At 44.9% G+C, this 21641-nt stretch overlaps 1 protein-coding gene across 1 annotated transcript in view; it reads left to right on the top strand.

The window, feature by feature from the left end:
- Rad51b (RAD51 paralog B) overlaps positions 1–21641 on the top strand; it is a 510767-nt gene that overhangs the window by 447731 nt on the left and 41395 nt on the right. Inside the window, exon 8 of the mRNA XM_032908021.1 lies at positions 16401–16504. Within this exon, the coding sequence (XP_032763912.1) occupies positions 16401–16504 (104 nt within the window). The remainder of the gene's footprint in view (positions 1–16400; positions 16505–21641) is intronic.

Here is a 21641-nt window from a genome sequence, read left to right on the forward strand (position 1 = left end):
CTAAGCATCTCCTTTCCTAGGGAAGGCACTGCGACTCTGGCCAAGAACTTTGTCTAACCTGAGTGCTGCCATCTGAACGCATCCTCCGTCTCAACTCCTGCGCTTTCCCCTCCGGCCCAGTGTGAGCCTCCCTCCAGACATGCCGATTTCAAAACAGCGCTTAGGAGAAAACCCCACCCTGTCAGCGGATCAGTTTTACAAGCTGACACGGGACATGTGCACATTTGGAGTCGGGAGAGTGGCCGAGTTGTACTTCCAGTCCAGCCTCTGCTTTGCTAGCTTCGCTTCTCCTTCCTTTGTCTATTTCCCCTATTGCCGAGGAGAAGATAATGAACCTTTCCACCTATCAGGCTCGCTGGAGTGCTATAAAGAATAATGAGGTGATATTTGTAAAGTGCTTTGAGCCGATGGGAAAGAAGAGGGGGCGAGCTAAGCAGAAAGCATTATGAGCTGGAAGCACTTATCAATTGAGCTGCCTAACAAGGACAGGGAGTAAGAATACTCAGAAATGAGTTCCAGGGACCAGCCCTGCTTTGAATTTAGGAGGGGAATTAGTGGGGACCTAATAGGTATCCCACTTCTCCAGTTTCTTTAGTGTAGCATCAGACTAGAAAAGGTAATTGCATTCTTCTATGTCCGATTCAGCCTGTAGTTTCAATTGGGATGTCAGAACGAGCTTGTCTTCTGTTCTCATACTGAGGCAGTGTTATGTCTCGATTGTTAAAGCCGTGGGCATCTTCTGTCCCCCGGGGGATTTTACTCAGGGGGCTATACAAAGTAGTTTCTATGCAGAGGCTGGGCTTGCCGTTTATCAGGCTTATTAGTGGAACTTCTAAGTCTAAAGTGCCTGGGGACCAATTTCGCTGAAGGAGAGAAATAAAAGGCAAGGTCTTTATCGTGGTCTCTCTCACTGTGTGGCTTCATGGGAATTTTCTCAGGAACTAAGATAGCTCAATGTGCATACAGTATAAATGCGACTTTGATAACCACTGTGGCATCCTTATCCAGGTCAAAATGGGGGACCTGGCTCTAGGTTAAGGTGAGCTTACCAAGTCACTAAAGATATTCAGAGCTTTTTTTTTTAACCCCTCCTTTCCCAAAGAGGGTCAAATGAGAAATGTTTGTGGGGCCTGACATGTATAGGAATGTTTCCAAATGTTCTTTCTGATGAGGAATCCATTTCCACAAACCCATACTCTATTGCATCAAGACTCATGGCCTCTGCCAGGTTGTTGCCATTTTCAGGGCTAGCAGAAAAGAGAAAATGCAGAACAGGGAAAATGTTTTGAGCTCACATAACTCCCTGAGCTGACTAAACACTGAGTGGGAAGCATGCAGCCCCCTCCTAGCTGGCAGCAGCAGGACTGAATTTATCACCTCCCTGTAAATGGTACGCAGAGAGGTCATGGGGGCATTTGGAACAATGATTTTCCTGATCAAAGTTATATTAAGGAAATTACACTGATTACATCTCAGCCCCCTGAAGTTTACAAGCCTCTTTGTAATTACTACTTCTGCAAACAGTTCCCTCTCTTCACCGCTTCTCCAGGCCTCCGGCTGCAGAGGCTGCTGGACTTTCCTCCTTCTAGGTGGATGGGTTCACCAGCCAGCCAGGGCTTCCTGCACTAGCTGTTCGTTGAAATGACTTCTGAGTCTCCAGGGGCATTCCCCAGTATGGCACAGCTGCATACACCAAGCCCACTGGCATCCTGTCCCCATGCCAGACAGACACGCAGAGACATGCCCTCTCCCCCTCTGTCCTATCGTGCTATGCCAGGCAAGTACACTTTGATGCCTGCACTTGTACAGAGGCTGACTGGCCTCTGACCCAGGTTCCTTCCTAACCCGTGTTTGCATTTGTCTCTGCAAGTTGCTCTTTTGTCCTCTCTCCAAACTCCAGGTTTCTTGTTTGTTGTTTGAATGGCTTACTCTTAGTGCCTGGACTCTTTCTTCATTTCCCCCTCCTAAGGTATAGCCATTTGATCCCAGACATGCCTCCCCCAGAAGGTTTTCAGGGAAGGAAGCAAGGGACTTTGGCCTGGACTCCTGTCCTTTCTTTCACCTCTACCAGTGCTCAGTCAAGAGCAAGGCTGACCTTCCCTGGCCATGCCTGAAGAGAGGCTGTGGGACTGACTGGGCCTTCCCTGCTGCTGCTGCTGCTGCTGGCAGCTGATGCCCTCCCCCTCTCCTTTTCTCCTAGATCCTCAGCGACACTGCCCCAGTGAGCTGCTGGGAACAGAGGCCTGGCGGCTACTCTGGCCTCAGCCCTCAGCACAGAACATCCCAGCATCAATGGGAAACAGCAAGATCTGTCAGCACTGCCCTTTCGTCAGGGTCTTTGAGGGCCACCTTCTCCACGGCCATCTGTTTCCTTTCACCTCTCTGGACAATGTCGCTGTTTCAAGCCGGCGTTCTCCTCTTTATCCAGTCCCCTCCCGCCTCCCTTTCTTCACTCCCACTTCTCTCTTCCATCCCTCTGCTTCCCTGCGCTGTGAAGGTAGTGTATTGTAAGGTGACACACCCCCACTCCCCAAAGCGGTTTGTGACAACCGTGGGGTTTTGAGTTTTTGTTTTAAAAATATCCCTTTTGAAGGGAGAGCTTCTACTTTTAAAGTTTATGATTGTGGTAGGGGTACTCTTCTGAAAAGGACAGGGAGGGGGAGGGAGGAAGACTTCCCAATCGCGAAGAATAATACAGAACAATGAATTTAGATTCCTTTTGGCAGGCACTTACCTCTTGAAAGACTCTCCCCTTAGTGGTCAGTTTAAGGGAAGTTTTATGTCCCTGAGGACTTTCTGTCGTTTGTCTTATTATTATTTTGTCCTGCCTGACATGTTATTATACTGTTGTTTGTTTGTATGTGTATCTGTGTGTACGTGTGTGTGATTGATTGTTTGTTTATAGCGATCAAAGGACACCTTGCAGGAGTTGGTGTCTGCTTCTACCACGGGGGTCCCAGGGATCAATCTGAGGTCACTGGGCCTAGGCACAAACCCCTTTACCCACTGAGTCACCACACTGGCCCTTTTGTGCTGCTTTTAATTTAGAGCCAGAGGTGCTGTGGAACTTTCATCTTGAGCAGAGCCATAGGCAGGTACGGGAGTTCCTAGATGCAGTCATCCCTAGGGGCCTCCTAGGTAAAGCATCAACTCTGGTCCCAGGGTGGATGCAGAGGGGTATTTGACCTAGTCCTGACCAGGGGCTGTGTAGCAATGTGACTCTCCTGAGGAATACTAATAATCTTTTATGTGAAACAATCACTTACACGTGAGATTTTTGTTTGTGCCATTGCTGTTTCACACACATGATAAGCTTATGGTAATATCATGGAAAGTTTATGGAAATCTTTGCTTAAGAGTCTGTGATGGGCTGGGCAGTGCTGCCACACACCTTTAATCCCAGCACTCCGCTTGGGAGGCAGAGGCAGGTGGGCTCCAGGTGTAGTCCAGCCTGGACTACAAAGTGAGTACCAGGACAGCCAGTGCTACACAGAGAAACCCTATCTCAAAACAAAGAAGCTGGAATGATTCATTGTTAGGATCAAACTCAGAGATAGGAAGTATCCAGGCCCAAGGTCCCAGCCTTACCACCTGGCAGAGTTGAGCATAAGGCTGACACATGGGCCCTGCAGCCAGACAGAACAGCTTGAATCCTGGCCCTACCACTTGATAGCTATAGAAATGGAGTTAAAGTTGCCTCCTCTCTAAAGGAGGAGCCATGGTGATAACTGTTTCATATTGCTGGCAGCATGACGAAGGGCTCTTATACAATAGTTTCTGGTTCACGCAGATGCTCGTATTAGCCATGAGTCTTGTCCACCTTCTTATCCCCCAAGAACAGTATGGGTTAGAAATAAACTAACTAGCTTTCTAGATGTTTTGGGGGGTGGAGGAGCAGGTTGGCGGTGGGTGACCACGCCATGGAAGTTGGCTTTCTTCTTCTAGCGTGTGGGTTCTGAGGATTGAGCTCAGGTCGTCAGCCGGCCCTAACTGACTTTTTCCGGGGCTCTTGACTCTATCACCTGTGTCTTCTGCAGATTTTCACTGTAGAATTAATGCTAATGAAAATAAACCATGAAATTACCGATGGAAATTGAAATGACTAACACGGCACCTCTACTCAGAGATGCCATAGAATACAGGCATGTCCAAAAACATAAAGAGATACATAATCACGTACTTCTGGCAAAGAAATCCAGATGTGTAGATTATGATCATAGGAAGAAACTCAGTCATGATTTTAGCAGCTGGGTTATTTTACGTATTTCCAGTCGAAGAAAACCTGGAGATTTATTTTTCTTTGGTATCAGTTTCTTGACTGGATTCCCAACAATAGAGAATTTTTATTAAAACATCTTTTCTAGAAAGGCACTGAGAACTCTAAATGAGAAATTCTATATTACAGTTTATTGAGGAAGAAGATCTCTGGAAATGGCGTGGGCTGAGGATCGGTAACTTTTCCCTCCCAGGAGGAAATATGAAAGAAGAAATAATGAGTTAGACTGTGGGGCTCACATCCTGGTTGTGCCACTTGCCAAGTGGCCTTGGGCAAATAGCTCTCTTGGCAGCTCAGCTTCCTCCTTAGAAAACTGGTGTGATGGTGGTACCTCCCTCCTAGAGACAATATAAGTTGAGGTGTTTAGCCCAGCACCCGGAACACACTCATTATCCTACAGTGTTACCTCATAAGTCTTTACTGTTATGTCAGCTGATGTCTGAGATGTGGGACACATTATACAGGTTGGTGGTCTTGATTGCTCTCCTGACTCTGGTCATTTTTGGAAAACCCATAGTTCTATCCCATTTCTGGATAAACAGTGGCTATGAGGAAGATGGAAATAGCTTTGCTTAAAAATTCCTATTTTGAAAAAAAAAAATTCCTATTTTGCAGATGTATCCTGACAGCCTACTACCCACCAAAACCAGTTCCCCCAGTTAAAATGATTCTGCTGGCATCAGCATATCTCCATTGTCAGTTTCCTCTCTGCCATAAGGCCGCTTTCTAAAACTATTTGACCAATCCTCAGAGATCTGGATGCCTCTAGGGAAGTAGAGAATGCTGAATCAAGATTACCTCATTGCCTAAAAGTACCTTCACCCCTTAGATCTATGTGTTCGGACACACACACACACACACACACACACACACACACACACACACACACACACGCTGGTAATCTACACATTGTTGGGACCCAAAAATTTACCATCTAGAGTTTACTGTGGATGTGGTGCAAAGAAGAGCTTTCCTCTCTTCTGTGCCCCTAATTTGTTGTGAGCCTTGTGTTGAGGTGATGGGGACATCTATCCCTCCCATGTGTGCACAATCCTCCAAAATGGAAGTCTGACAACTTCTAGCCTTGGCTCAAGGAAACCCTGCTGCAGATGTCAGCAAAGGTAGGCCACACCGAGGGAACTGAGCAGCCTGAACAGATAAAGCAGCACTCGTACTCTGGCAAGGACACGGAGAGGCCTTCACAGACCTGAGCTCTTCTCGGATCTACTTCTACTCTTCTCCCCTGCTCGGTGCCTTCAGGGGCACAGACATGTGTGCCGCCCACATTCCATTCTCTCCATGCAAGAGTGTGTACTGATTCCTATCAGTCATTCTGCTTCCCAGAGGGGCAATTGAGATGGGTGGGAGGAAAGCACAACAATAAATCCTCACATCCATGCTAGGTGATAATTAAAAGCATTCTCCACCACAGTTGCTCTCAGATGCCAGGAGGGAGGCAGCTGGGCCAGACTCCAGAGAGGCCTGAACTCAGGCCTCAGCAATGTCCGCAACAAGGTGGGCTAGGGCTCTCTCTCTCTCTCTCTCTCTCTCTCTCTCTCTCTCTCTCTCTCTCTCTCTCTCTCTCCTTTCTCCCCTCCTCCCTCCTCCCTTTTTCCCTTCTTCACTCTTACACAGGAATAATGATTGTACCTGTGTCTTAAAATCAAAGGAAAGAAACTTTAGTTGCCTTCATCAGCTATACAGACAACCCCAGAGTTAGAGACACCTAAGGGTGTCTGTCTCCTGTCCCTTTTACTTATCCTGACCCTCTGAGTGTTCCTTCCTCAGTGACAACAGGAGCTGGACCTTTGAATACTGAACCACTTTGGTGCCTTGAAGAACTTCAGACCAAGGAGCATAGCAGAGGAAGTGCCTTAATGAGAGTTCCTAAATGAGGACCCGGCCCATTCTAGCCCTGACCTGTTTTATGCCACAAACTGTCAGCTGTCCCTCCTCCACCCTTTCTGGATGTTTTGGGTGGCGCCTCTGACAGCAGCTCCAGACAGATGAGTTATGGCCACTCTGAAAAGCTCTCACATCTCTCCTCTCTTTTCCCCTTGGGAGCTAAGATGAGGATAAAGTCAGCAGACAACATTTTTAAACACTGGGCCAAAGGGCATGCTGCAGAGCTGTGTCTCCAGGGTGAAAAGGAGACAGAGCCTGTGTCACAAGACACTGAAGATTTCCCAATGCAAATGCACCTGGGCCATTGCAAACAGAAATGCAAACTCCTGCTATGGGTGCATGCGTATGTGCACACGTGCATGTGTGTGCATGCGTGTTTGTGTGTGTGTGTGTGTGTGTGTGTGTGTGTGTGTGTGTGTATATGTGTGTGTGTGTGTCTGGGCAGTGCCAGTAGAAATGCTGATGTTTTAGATTTGAGGTTTGAATCCTGGAGCTCCAGATTCAACATCGTAAAGAGTTAACCAGGTGATTCTGATGTGAGAAACATTTGACCCAACCCCAGGTCCTGCTATCATGAGTGGCACAGTCCATCCCTCACAGTTAACTTCCATTTTTGTACAGGACGTTCTAAGAAAACTACAGTGAGCTCCTGCACCATCTCCTAGCTATTGGCATTCTGCCTCACCCGTTTTATCTTCTGACTTACTGTCATTACCCATCTATTTTGTAATATCATTAAGCTGTTATTATCTTTGTGGCACCGTTTAACAGTACACTGTAGATGTCACGGTCTTCCATCCTCCAAAAATGTTGTCTGCTGACTTTCTCCTCATCTTAGCTCCCAAGGGGAAAAGAGAGGAGAGATGTGAGAGCTTTTCATTTATTTCCCAAGAACAACAATTTCTCTATATAGCCATAATACATTTATTCTTTCGCCCAGGAAATTAACATTGATACAACACTGTAATCTAATATTCGGGCAATATTTAAGCTCTGCCAGGTGTCCCAGGAATGCTTCTATAGCAGGTTTTCCAGGGTTCAGTCCAGGATTAGACACTGTGTTTAGTTGAAATGCCATTGTGCATTAAGATCTTTTAGTCACTGGTTTCACAGAAATATTTTTCTACGAGAATATACTTCCTGATAAATCACATTTCTTTTTTGCCTCCTGTCCTTGCTGCTCGCAGAGCTAATGAGCTGATGTGGGCATGAAGTAGGAGCTGCTCGAGGAGGTCTAGCTCCACGTCAACTAAATGTGAAGGGACTGGCTCCCCAACCTGGGATTTCCACTTCTCTGTGAGCTGAGCTCCTAAAGCCAAAGCATAGGTCCCCCTCGCTTTTCAGTTAAGTGGGTCTCACTGTCAGACTAAGGCCTGAAATGTGTGCAGCTTTTGTGTATTTTCTGTGACTTCAGTCTCCCCAGGAAGAGTAACTGATAAAGGATGTGCCGTTTTAAAACCTTTTCCAGCTCTCTTCCATGGAGTTGTCTGAATGTACATGTCTGAGGAATTTCTCTCACCCCAGCAGTCGGGGTTCCAACCAACCTGATGTGAGGCTAAACAGCTGTGTTCCTTCTCCATTAGCCAGTGCTTCCCGAAACAAACGTCAGAGGGTTCAAAACTGAGATGATGGCCGTGCATAATACAGATTTACTGAGACTGCAACTCTGGTATCCTCTGCCGCCTCAGCTACCGTGATGGGAGCACAAAAACAAAGCTCAGGCCAAGGCAGCTGTTAAGGGCAATTTGAAAAATTCATAGCAAGAGGATAGAAATACATTTGGGGACAAGGGACATTTCATGTAAACATCCTGGCCTATTTTAAATGGACTTTTTTTTTTTTTTTAAGTGCTTCAGGTTTCTTTAAATAGTTCAGTTTTTTTTTTTGTTTTTTTTTTTGCTAGTGTTAGCTTAAGCATGGTGTGTGTGTGTGTATGTGTGTGTGTGCATGCATGTGAGTGGGGACGCACGCACACACATTTACTGTACTTCGTGAATTCATTATTAATTAGAAGTTCTCCTCAGGGCTGGAAAGATAATCAGTAGATAAGAACATTTGCTAAGCAGGCATGAGGGCCTACATTCAGATCTCCAACACCCACATAAAAACCTAGGCATGGCCTTGCCTGCCTGTAACCCAGCACTACAGTGCATCACTAGGGCTCAAAGCTTAACTCCAGATCAATGTAAAAATGGAAAGGCAGTATACCTGATGTCGCCGTCTGGCTCCTATGCATTGCATGGGTATGGACACCTGCACACACAAGATCTTTTCACAGATCGAGAGGCTTAGTTTCAGGTCATCCTTGAGGACTGTCCCCTCGAATAGGGAGTACAGGGAGAAAGCAGTGCTCCTGGAGAGAGGTTCAGGGGCTCCAGGGGTCTCCGGGGCCCTGTTGCCTGCTAAACCTGAGATTGCTTCTTTCTACTCAGACACTCAGACTACTCCGGTTATTTTTTTCCTATCTATATTTAAAGATATTGATGCCTGTCACTGCAGGCACAGCACGGAAGAAGCCCTACATAGTTGGGATCGTTTGTTTGCCAAATGGGATAGTCTTCAGATTGACCTTTTCTAAGAGCGAGCCTCCTCACCCTGATTCCAGACGGTTTCTGCGTGGTGACCCTATTAGATGACAGCCTGTGTTCACCCGGAACAGTCCCAATTCATCTCTGCTGTCCTGTTATGACTCAAAGGAAGCCCATCTCTATTTCAAAAAGTCTCCTGATTGGATAATAACTTACATGACCATTCCAAGACTCTGGGAAAGTATAAGTATTTTCTCCCCATACAGAAATCGGTGGGGCTGTTTGAGTGATTTGTGCTGGTGCATACCAGGCTTTATCCTAGCGATTAGCTCGCCCCGCTTCTGCTCCACCTGCTGCTAGGGGAGATTAATCCACCTCTAAATCTTGCATTCCAAAGGTGCTGATTACTCTACCTTTTATGGCTTGTGCTACACTTCTCTTAGTCTCCCCAGTAATGAGTGTTGCTGAGACTTGAGTCAGGCTGAGTATGTGATAGGAGCAAGCACTCTACTTCAATTCATCCCTCCCTCCTCTAGCTAAGAGAGCCTGGGGACGACAATCTCCCCGCGGCCTAAGCAAAGCGGCCAGTTCTTCTAGCAGGTCACTGGGCTGTGAGCGGACAGTATTGGGTGAGACAGTTGTTACATGGCTTTATGCCTCAGATCCTTTCTTTGTAAATCTGAAAGACTAATAGCTTCCAAATATTTTGAGAATCTCAAAACTCAGAAGATTATAAATAACCCAGGCTATTTCTTTCTCGTCTAAAATGGCAGCACAGATACGGTGGTTGCTTACTAGAGAGCGTGTGGTTCCCGGGCCAGTCTGTGCAGCTGATGGTTTTTTCCAGTACTCTATTTATAGAGCTAGGTCAGAAATGTCACTTCCGTTGGAACTTGACCTACAGTCGATCGTCAGTGTTAGAGACCCAAGGAAGTAGCTAAGACACTAAATACAGCTGGTTTACAGGTTCAGTTAGTGAACTGCAAGCCCCCAAGGAAATAAATGTTTGGGCCTTCTGAATCTCTTTATTTGATACTTTGGCCCTGTGGCTTCATGGAATTCGTAGGTCACCTTGAATCTTTGTTTTAAAACTACTGTCCCAGCCAGTGTCCCATTGATCTTCAACTGTGGCTGTTGAAATTGTCTTTCTGCATCAGACACAGTAAAAACTGTTGACGCCCCAACTAGACAGCATAGACTACTTGGAAAGCCAGGGGGAAAGAACCTGAATGTTTCCTACTTCATCTTTCTACTGGGGTAACCCAGATCCTCCAGTCACTTCCCTGGATCAGATGGGGGAGCCAATGAAAAGTGCCTACCACAGTGACTCCTGGCCTGGTCTGGAACAGGAGAAATGAAGTTGGATGGATGGTGATCCTGGTTCCATTCAGCCACTCAGACTCTGGAGTTTAAGCCTTGTTGACTGGAAATTGTGTTTGCTAGACGATGGTCCTCATAGGTTGTAGTAGGAAGAGCAGACTAAGAAAAATCCATGGTCTGGGGAGAGACCTGTTATCAGAAAAGGTACCACACACTCGCACTGTCTTTAGGTGTAAATGGTCACTGAGTAGAGTCTGCCAGTTCAGACAGTATGGAAGCACTGTGCTCTCAGGCTTCCTAGAAAAGATGAGACCCTGAGTAAAAAGCCAGTTTTTTGCTGTCAAAATATCATAGGGTCCAGGCTTTTTTGTTTGTTTGTTGGTTGGTTGGTTTTGGGTTTTGTTTTGGTTTTGTTTGTCATTAAACCCAAGGACATTTGAAGTCACTTTGAACAACTCTTTCTGACTATGGGTGAAGGTACTGAGGATTGGGGAAAGTCAGCCCTGAGGCTCACTCCTGTGTGCTTTGTTATGGCTACCCCTTCTCCCAAGTATTCTTGTTGAGATCTGCAGCTAAACCAGAAGTAGACAGGGCCAGATCCATCAGGTGTGCTGTAGAAAGTTCCACCATCCTTCCCTCACTTACTTCAGTCTTCAAACCCCTGAGCATTGTTCTTTCTAATTTCCTTCTTCTTGCCTCAGGAACTTACTTTTTATCTAACAGGAAAGAAGAACCGAATATCCAAAAAATTCCTTTACTCCTTTAAACCTATGAGCTTTCCCCTCCCTTCCATTCCTATTCTGGAAGTCACCACTTTGGTAGTTCAGTTGTTATTTTTTTTTTTTTCATTTGTTTTGGGTATAGGCTTTTTCACTTATTTTTAAGCATGCCTAAGTCTATTCGCTTAAAATTCAGTCCTCTGCCACAGAGTAAACTTGTTTCTGTCATTCACTGGCGACTCAGCCTGACCTCTCAGAAATGTTTAGCAGAGAAGCCGTAAATTCAAATGTTTTCAAAAAAGAAACATTTTTATTACAGCACACTCTCCCCCCCCGCCACACACACACACACACAGGCCCTTTCTAAATACTGACTGACACAGAGTGGTACCAGCTCCCCATCACCTTCTGGAAACCCAGCTCCCTAACAACTTGGCTATCCTCCTCCAGTCCTGAAATCACGAAGGCTACACCCTATGTGTACAGAGCAGGGAGACCATGTGAGAAATGTGTCTTCCTATCCAGCTCCCACCAGAGGCTGGGAACTGGCTCCAAAAGATAGCAGTTCTGGGAGAGGTTTCAGAATCTCCATCCTGATGCTCGACACTCCATTTCCAAGCTCTGCTATCTCCGATAATGATTAGAATGAGAAAAACAGAGAGAGCTGCAATTAAATGTCTTTTCTTCCTCAACTTTCATCTCCTGTGTTTGTATCATTTGCCCTGCTGTTTATCCCTATCAAGTATCTCCATCTAGGGTCACCAAGAACCTTTGGTTGCCTGGAGGCAAGAATTAGTATTCGAATTTTACAGATGGGTAAGCAATCACAGAAGGAGGCTAGCAAGCTTTGACTCACCTAACCAAGTCTCTGAGAGAGTGGGGAGTAAGTATTCCCACAGTCTTCTGAGAGAGCCTTGAGTCTGTGTGAATGAATTAGGCCATTCTGGGGACCTTATTCAAACACTTCTGTGGGCTCAAGCCTGTGAGGATGAAAAAATAAAACAAACCAAAAACCCAATAGTTAAAACATTTTCAAGTCCCCGTTGATTTCTTTGACTTATTTTTTATTTGTATCGGAATCCACCAAATGCCAGACAATGAAGTCATACAGCCTTGGCAGGTCTAAATATCACAGTTGTTCAGAAATGGGAGGAAGGGAGAGTGCCCCAATTTTCAGAACTTCCGCTGAAAATGAACATAAGTAGGCCCACTTATCAGTTTCTTAACCAATGAGGTCACTGGGCAGGAAATCACCTTTTACAAAGAGCCAGTAAGCAGACTCTCCCTACTTAGAATTTCCCATAAACAGCATTGGTGATCATTTATTCCAACCCTCGCATGGGAATGCTAGAAACGCCAAAGACAGAAAAGACCTCGAAGTTCTCCTGAAGGAAGCCAGGCCATGAATGTATCGTAACCATCAGCCTCCCCATTGACATGTCTCAAGTGATCCTACCACCAGGGCCACCTCCGGTTCCTCTCTTGTGTTTGGAGCCCTGTGAACCCTCTCCTAACCCGAGTTTAAGCCTCTAACCAGGGAAGGTCAGCTGTAGGCCACCTGACTCGTGTGAGTGCAGCTGCTAGGCCAGTTGAGCAAACTTGCCAAGCCAGGGCATGCATGTGCTGTCTTTGTGGAGACCTCTTGCCCTGGGTTATCACTGAACATTGGAACAAAGGAAGCTGACTGTGGAGTCTGAGTGACATGCAGCTTCATAGGAGTGATAAGATAGCTTGTCAGGACCGTTCCTGAGATGCACCTTTGGGCAATCCAGGACCCTTCTCAGCCCCTGTGCACAGGAAAATGACAAGATATTTGATCTTCAAGACATGCATGATGAGCTCAGAGAAGGCTAATCGAAATAGGAGTTAGTAGCCTAGTTTTGAACCCTAGCTCTGCCATTAATCAATCTACGTGACTTTGAGGAACTGACTTCATCTTTCAGCTTAAGTCTATCAGTAGAATCAATAGTGTTGCTATCTCATAGGCTGTTGTTGGGCTCAGAAAATGTGTAGTGAGATAGGAAATTCAAACGGTATTTTGAGGGGTTTACATAGAGCCTGGCATACAGGAAAATTGAAAGCATTGTCTCCATCATTATTAACTCTCGAGGCCTTGCTGGGGTTGCTCTTACACTGGCCTGATGCTTGTAGTTGCTTCTGAAGCACGTCTCCTCAAGGTCACTCGTTCAGAGTTTTCCCTGGAAGCTTTTCTCTGTCATTTGCCCTTGCAGCCCTTGATTAGGACCCAAATATATCTGACCAAAGAGCAGCCAAGTGTCTGCTCCTGACCCACCCCGTTCTCATTGGCCTAGTGCTATGGAGGGTTTTTTGGTCTGCTTTATTTTCGTTTGTTTTTCTAATCATTTGCTTGTTTATTTACTTTTATGAGATGTTTAAAATAGTTGCCCATGCCCTGAATGTGTCTCTGATCTCTCAAACCACCCTCTGCCTTCCTTCAGAACTAGGACACTCCTCCAGTTTTATCACTACCAAAAGAAAAGTTGTAAGTTCTTAACCAATTAGTAACTCCTAATTATTCACATGTAGCCTTTTCTTGGCAAACTGTAAAGCTCAGCCTCACTTAATCCTCTCACTTAGGAGTCGTGTAAACAGCTAGCTTCTACAGTTTGCCTGAAAAAATGCAAACCTATTAATTTAAGCTTAAGGTAGAATTAAGAATGTAAATATGCTGTTAAAACAAGTCTAGAACATGGTTCAGCACTGAGTGGAAATAACTTATTAGTCATTTGATCAGTGTAAGCATCTTTGTGTTAAGTGATACAGGGCCTGCTGGCACAAACCAGACATGCCTCTGACTCATTTATAATGTATATTATACAAAAATCACACAAATAATATGCCACAATAGAAAAGGGAGGCCAATGAGAGGATTTTAAAAAGCATTTTGTAACTTTAGAGGAGGAAGGCAGTAATTATGTATGTGATGGTAAGAGAAGTTGGCATTCGAGAGGCAGCTCTGGACATAGGGTAGATTTAGACATGAGGTCATACCATACATTTTCTGTGAGCACATAGAAAATCTTGATGGGCACAAAGCCCATCTGTTTAGCTTAGGGGGACGGGTGTGCATGCCTGCAATCCCAGCATTTGGAGGCAGAGGCAGGCAAATCACTGTGAGTTCAAGGCCAGCCTGGTGTACAGAACTGGTTCCTGGACAATGAGGTCTACACAAAGAAACCCTATCTTGAAAAACAAATACAAGCAAAACAGAACAACGTCAACAAAACCCTTCACATGTAAATATTGAGGGAATTTTATGTGTGGTATGGAACTGAGCCCAGGCCTGCTGAACAATAATCTCAGACCAGGTCAGCACTTTTAAATCAGGAAAATTGACTCAAAACACTTATTTTTGGCTTTTCTTTTTAAAAACTCAAAAGAGGGGCTGGAGAGATGATAGTTCAGTAGTTAAGAACAGTCACTGCTCTTACAGAGGACCGAGGTTCTGCTCTCAGCGTCTACATGGTGACCCACAACTGTCTATAACTCTAGTTACAGGGGACCTGACATCCTCTTCTAGCCTCAGTGGGCACCATGCACACACATAGTGCATATACACATACATGCAGACAGAGCACTCATACACATAAGAACAATAGCTAAATTATGGAATCAGCTTACATCTATAACAGAGGACTGGTTAAAGAAAACACAGTATATCGAGACACATGGAATTTTTTTCAGACACGAAGAAAAATAAAATTATCATTTGCAGTGAAATGGATGTAATTGGAAATATTTGTATTAAGTAAATTGGGTCCCCAAAAGGCAAGTATTACATGTATTCTCTTACTCGTGCTTCCTAGATTTTATGTAGATCCATAAAATCATAGATGTAGGTATGGTATGAATATAGAAATTAAACAGTAAACAAAGGTGGCTAATGAGGAGGGGGAAGAAAGGCAGAGGCAGAGAGAGATGGGGGAATGCGTTTAAAGTGCGGGATCTATTTGTAGGGAAATACCTTCCGACTATGGTAACCCAGAAGCACATAACACCACTGGAGAGGGAGGGGACAGTGGAAGGGAGATGGAAAGGTTGAGTATCTGAAGGGAATTGGAAGTGAGTTCATCTCCGAGGTAATAAAGACCTGGCCTCTTACTTTAATAATAAGCATTAATTTCACAACCACTCAATGGCTTTTTAGCATTTGATATTAGATAGGGGGAAAAAAGCTGGCCATGCCCTGTTCCCTGGGATCCACGCAGGTGACAAAGAAAGAAATGAAAGACAGAAAGGGAAAAGAAGTGCTCGCCAAGGTAAAAGTCAACAGAGAAGGCCAGAAGACTGTAGCAAGGAGTGGGGAGCTTTAGCACCTGCCGACTAGAGGTCAAGGCTGGTGACAACTGAGGAGTGGAAGGGTCACAGGAAGCCATTCATGAGGGAGCTCAGAGAGGTAAAGTCAGAGTGAGGGCGGGGCAGAGGACAAAGCCCGCAGAGTGTACTGTTCAGGCATTAGCATCTTATCCTCAGCAGAGGACCAAAGGGATTAAACCAGGGGCTGAGCCAATCAGATCCCCACAGCCAGATTGTTTATTTTCACCTTCTTCTATTCGTGTTTTGAATTGTGTCCACAGTGAACCAGGGTTACTTTAAATTTTACTCTTTTTCTATTCTAGGCTAAATTCTTTAAATCTCCTCATTGAAGTCCATGTTATTGATTTGCACCCAGTGCGTACAATACCTAACATTGGGGTTCCAGAACTGTTATATTATTGAGGAGTGGGTAGCCCTTTGTCACAGTCCTGTCCTGTACATTGATAGGAGATGGTGTCTCTATGGTGGGAGGCAACGTGTTCAATGGCCCCCTCCTCAGACCAGGTTCTCTGCCATGGCCTGGAGTCAAAGAGGGCACAGGATTGAGGAGGAAATCTCAGGATGTATCAGACTTGAATTAGAGGAGCTGGATTCCCTGAAGCAGGGTTTGGCCTCTAAAGAGAAAAAAATGGGTTTGGAAGCTGGCGTGGTTTCTCCTGGTCATGTCAAAAGGAATCAGTAAAGCTTTGCAGCCATGAGATAGCTGTCCACATGCAACTTGAAGTAAGCTAGGGATTCACATGAAGTCCAGTTCAGGTTTCCCTTGCAGAAAAGCCTTAGAGGGTAAAGGAATGTTTCTCTTGAAATAGAGCAAGCTAAAGCAGACAGGATGGAAAGGCTGAGCTCCTCCTTGTGGGGTGTGGATGTACACAGCGGGAGGGAGGGCAGAGGGATGTGATATGTACATGTCATGAGATTGATAAGGAAAACTGAGTTAAGACGCTTAGCAATCTAAAGAAAGGTCTACTAGGTCAACTAAACAGAGACCGCTCATAACAGTAGAGTAGCATCTGTGCCCTTCTGCCAGGGATGGGAGAGGTGTGGTTCCTTATGAGCAGTACCTTGGTTACCACACCATGCCATCTTCTTGTTAATGTGTAACTGCCTCTGTTTGCCCATTGGGGGTCACTTTCCGCTAAGGTGCCTCTTATTTCATCCCCAGTTCCTTAGCGCCAGCCTCCTCTAATTCATCCACGTTTGCTGTGATGGACTGAGTCTTGAGTACTCTTCTGAGTAAGACTAATGACTGAGCTTAAGTCAAGTCCCACGCAAGGCAGGGCCTCTGCAAACCGGGTTTGCTCTGTCTCCCTTCAGGCGCTTCTGGATCCAGCTGTTTGGTAGCGGCACTGGGAAACACATGGAGTCACTGTGTGAACACCCGGCTGATTCTCCAGTACCTCGATTCAGAGAGAAGGCAGGTGAGTGAGTGCTGCCACGGAGTTCTTCAAGCCTGAAGGTCAGAGAAAAAGATAAACTAGAAATCGGAGCATCTGAAGGCGGTTGCCACCATATTTGTCCTGGTCGAATACTGACTGACTAGACCATAAGGAAAGCTCTCTTGACAGTAACTACAATAAAATGGGGGGCTGGAGGGCTGGGGGGAGGGGAGTTGGCCATGTCACAGGAAAACTGTTTGAGAACGGGTCCTGTGGTTAGCATTGCCTCAACATCTGTGAATGACTGGGGACCACGCTTAGGAGGATTTAAAATCCTCCATCTCTAAAATCCTCTCTTGTTGAGGACTAGCTAATTTGTGAGCAAATTAAACAGTTGCCACCATTTTTCTTAGCGCGCGTGTGTGTGTGTTGAGATCTTAAGATGGAGAACTTCTGCTTAGTTCATAAGCCCAGACTGTGGATGCTTTTACCTCATCACATATGCTAGGGGTTTAAAGAACTGAGTGACATTAGAGGATGCTCTGAAAACGTGATGGCCTCCCTGTTTAGCTTTCTGGCCTCAAGAGAGAGTCCCTCTATTCAGAAAGGAATATTGTCCACCCCCTTCTTAATCTTCTCTTCCAACTCCAGAGAAAGGAACCCTAGAGCCTGACCTTTCTATGCTCATGAGCTTTATATCTCCTGACACACTGCCTCAACTGTCCCAGTTTTTTACCAGACTGAGTTAGCAGTCTCTCGGGAAATCAGGCAAAGGGAAACGGTCGGGTGGATACTCTGATGCTTTGAACGGAGCAGAATGCATATGCCAGATTTACCAGCTAAACGCACAGCAAATCCAGGTTAATAAAGAACGGGTGGCACTGGTGGGCCTTTCCAGGGGAGATGGGGTCAGGATGGTGTTGCTGTTACAGCAGGAGATAAATTGACTTTTTTTTTCTAGCAAGGAGGCAGGAATCATCAAATACAGACATGGGCATTTATTTGTCTTTTCCAGACAACTTTATAGATGTCCTTGCTTACAGACCAGAGGATTCCTCTTGATTTTCTTGGGCCTGTATAAACAACATTTCAGCCTGGACACTAGGTCAGCCCTATTCTGAGAAGATAAAGCCGGTTATTCCATCCAAGGAAACATTCTTGTGTTTTCAGGCTCCAGCACATCTGTTACCTCAGAGACACCTTTCCACCGTGGTTCCAGTATCCTGGTTCTGAGGCCAACACTTTTCTTGATGGAATACATCCAGAAGATTTCTGGAGACCCTAATGACCGTTGATGTGTCCCTTAGGTGGAGAATGCCGGTAAACAAGCAGTTTGTAGCTATCAGAAAGAAAGCACAGAAAATAGCAACATTCTTTGTGAATCGGTGTGGGCAGAGGTCTCTACCACCACCAGGGCTGGCAGAGTAACAGTCCATGTGAAGCAAGAAGGAAATCCAGTTAACATGACTTAGATGGTGTTGATTCAAACTATGAAAGTCTGACACCAAGCCGTTTATTTTAGACACATTTAGTGCAATACAACTTTGAAATAAGTTTCCTTGTAAAGGTTATCTTAATCCTATGTGCACAGTAAAACTTAAGGCATGACTAATCAAAACTCTTTTGCAAAGCACATGTGACCCCTTCTATAAAGATGGACTCATCATTTAAGGGCTTAGGATCTGGTGTGGCCTTGGTCATGCAGATAACGTAGAGGTTATCAGGCTATAAAGTACACATGACATCGTGAGGACGGATTCTATTGACTGAGAAACAAAGTTAAAGATAAAGGTCTAAGGAGGAAGAGTCTGGAATAAACAATCTGGGAGATTCGAGTGAGGCCTGGCCCTACAGATAGCAAAGGTCACTGGGTTATTAACTGTATGTCCACTCCTGGCCTTCTGGTATACTGAACAGGTATACATCCCTTCCACGGAAGAGGCAAGCCTGTGTGTTTGACATTGTTGGTTTCCTCAGTGCCCGTCTGTGAGCACAGGGACCTTTGAGTGCCAATACTGGTTCTTTCCCTTCATGGGCCCTACGTCTTGAAAACCCACAGTATCCCTGTTTTCTACTTGATATGGCTTTCTTCTGGAAAAACTGACTCTGTGACCTTTCACATATGGTACATGGAATCCAGGCTTCCGGATTCCAGATTTTCTAATTCTAGATAAAATTTATAAATAAATAAAGTTAAAACCAAGTTACTTTTGGTCTCCTTATAACATGTCCACCCACGTCTATTTTGTCAGAGCCAACAGAAAGTACTTGATAGAACCAATGCAGGGGTTTTTGTTGTTGTTGTTTGTTTTGTTTGTTTTGTTTTGTTTTGTTTTGTATCTTTGGTGACTTGAGGATTTGGGTGGCTCTTGGCTGTTAGGGTCAAACACAGGCCATTGATCACAAGAAGCCACAGGAACAAAGTGTGGATGGATCAGTGACAGGCTATGAACTCATATCCCATTAGATGGGTCATTGGTATGATCTACAAAGGAAAACGTGTTGCCCTGGTTACTAATCAGTCGGCAACAGATTCGAATGCCTTCGAGTCTTGTTTAAACAACGATGAGCAATTAATAAAAATATGACCGGACTACCAATCCAGACAAGATAATATACATTTAATTTCTCAGTAAAAACATGTTGTTAAATGTATGACCTAATACCTAGGATTATCATACCTAGGATATAGAAAACAGTCTTAATCTGATGACCTTATCTCGCCTGAGCAGATAGTGAGCTTAGTGATTCATTCGCTCTTTCCTGTGGTCTTAGTTCATGACAACACAGTGAAGCCATATGAAGATAAGGCTTTTTGATGATATGGGTAGCAAAACAATCCTTTCAAGTTAGTCTAGAAATACCTTCTTATGGTGCTTCTCAGCGGGAGAGCACGTAGGGCCATTTTAGGCCAACCATACTCCTGAGACACCAACTCAAATACAGCAGGTATCGTTTGTGTGCCTTGGTTTGTGTTTTGTCCTCAGTCTGCAAACAGAGACCACTCTACCAAGGGATCAAACTTATGGAGTGAGGATTATGTTTTATCCTGCCCCAGGGCTCCTGAATATAAGGCTTAGTCGGGATCACCGGCTGGCAGGGGGTCAGGCCAAGCTGAGCAGCCTAGGAGTTAAATTGTATTGTCCAGAGGAAGCCACTCACCCCCACACCGGCTGATTATTTTCTTCACACCCTGGAAACTTTGTAAAATTATATAACTAAGAAAGAAATCTTATCAAGGTACAAGGCAAGTTCAGACTCTTGTTTGTAAATTCTTCTTCCGTGTTTGTAAAACCTTCTTACGACACTGTGATGTGCTTTCTTTTGAACTAATCCAGGGCTTTTTTCCACTTGGCTTTTGTTTGTACCTTCCCTGCACTGCTTCAACCCTGCTCTAGTCATTTTGCAATATTTTCTTGTAACTGAAGACATGAATGAATGAAAGTGGTCTCTACTAGGTTTTACTCTTATCCTTGGCCTTTAAAATCATCCAGAAATATGTGTGAGCTCACCAAGCGCATGGCATAGAGGTTCCAGGAAGAAGAAGGCATAGTTCGGATCTCGAGCACCTTCCAGTCCAGGATGGAAGATTTTGTGTATGCACATGTATGTACTCAGGAACATGAGGAGGGAGTCCAGAGAAAGGGATGCTGAAGCCACCACAGGGCAGTGTCTGTGTAACTCCTGCATTGATGGCTAAAACAGTGACCACTGTGAATCTAAAGAAAGGTGAAGTCATCAGGGGCATCCTGAGAAGACACTAGGAGGGGCTGGTGGGACCCGAGTAGGTCCAACCAGTGGTTCCCATTGCAGCTCCAGTGTGAGAGCTTATAAAATACCAATGCCAGAGCTCCACACTGGCTAGCAAAGACTCTGCCTGGGGAGGGGGAACAGAGAGCACACAGAAGCATTGGCATCCATTGCATATGTAAGGCCCACTCAGGTGATTCTAATGAGCTAGCAAACTTGAATAACAGCTAACCAAGGATAGGCAGAAAGATGTTAGAATGGTGCCCAGCCCACTGGAAGGTTGTCATGTGATGGCACAGGCTGGATTCTGCCTTGTAACCAAGCAGAGGGTTCCTCCCAGCATTTGTTTGACAAATCTTTATGGAATCACCCTCTGTCTACTCATTATGGTGGAAGACGCTAGAATCAAAGAATTACTTGGAAAGACAACCATGAAGATGGTATGTTTTCTAAGAACATGAATAATTAGTAAATGCAGAGGTGATAGAAGGCTCTACCACTGGTAAAACTTCTGGGAGGATTAAAGAGGCAGCAAAGTGGGCTGGAGAGATAGCTCAACAGTTAAGAGCACTGACTACCACACCTCCCAGAGGTCCTGAGTTCAATTCCCAGCAACTACATAGTAGCTTACAATCATCTGTAATGGGATCTGAACCTCTCTTCTGGTGTGTCTGAAGATGGCTACTGTGTACTCATATACATAAAATAAACGAATAAGTCTTGAGAGAGAGAGAGAATTGGCCAAGACTAGCATTTGGGAAGCTTTTGAAGCACCAGGTTCCCAGTGATGACTCAAAAGTTGGAGCGTAGGTGGCTGTGCTTGAAAGTGAAGCAAAACCTGATGAAATAGTCAGAGTATTTTCCATCAAATCCTCATCAAGTCTGTTCCTACAAACCACATATGGCATTATAGAAATTTTGAAGTGCCCAAGAAGGAGTAATGAAATAAATTAATCCTGGCTAAGCCTCACACCCTCTTGATGAAATAAATATTAGGACTCTTTTATTTCAACAGATTGGAAGGAAGTGGCCATTTCATATAGGCAGTTTATTTGAATAGACTTTATAAATATATTCCATCTTCTACTCAGGAGGCGCCCTAAAGTTGTTGGACACTTGAGGGATGAGCCAATATGTTGTGGATAAGACCAATACTGTAAACTCAAGTCCTAATCCTGATTTGGATCTAAGGCTTTCCCCAATGCCATAGGTTGTTGGGGGGTCTTGGAGATGAAAAGGAAAGAGGTGGACCATCATAAAACAAATAATGAGAAAGAAGCATTCCTTTATTAATACATGAGCCCAGCCTTGAATTACTCTTCCCCATATTGAATGTTGTAGCTTCATAGTTCCTTAAAGCATTAATAGTCAGCTAAAAAGTTTCACGGCAGACCACAAGTGCAAGCAGATGTCTGTATAGCAGTGTAAT

This window comes from Rattus rattus, chromosome 7 (assembly GCF_011064425.1).
Source record: "Rattus rattus isolate New Zealand chromosome 7, Rrattus_CSIRO_v1, whole genome shotgun sequence".
NCBI lineage: Eukaryota > Metazoa > Chordata > Mammalia > Rodentia > Muridae > Rattus > Rattus rattus.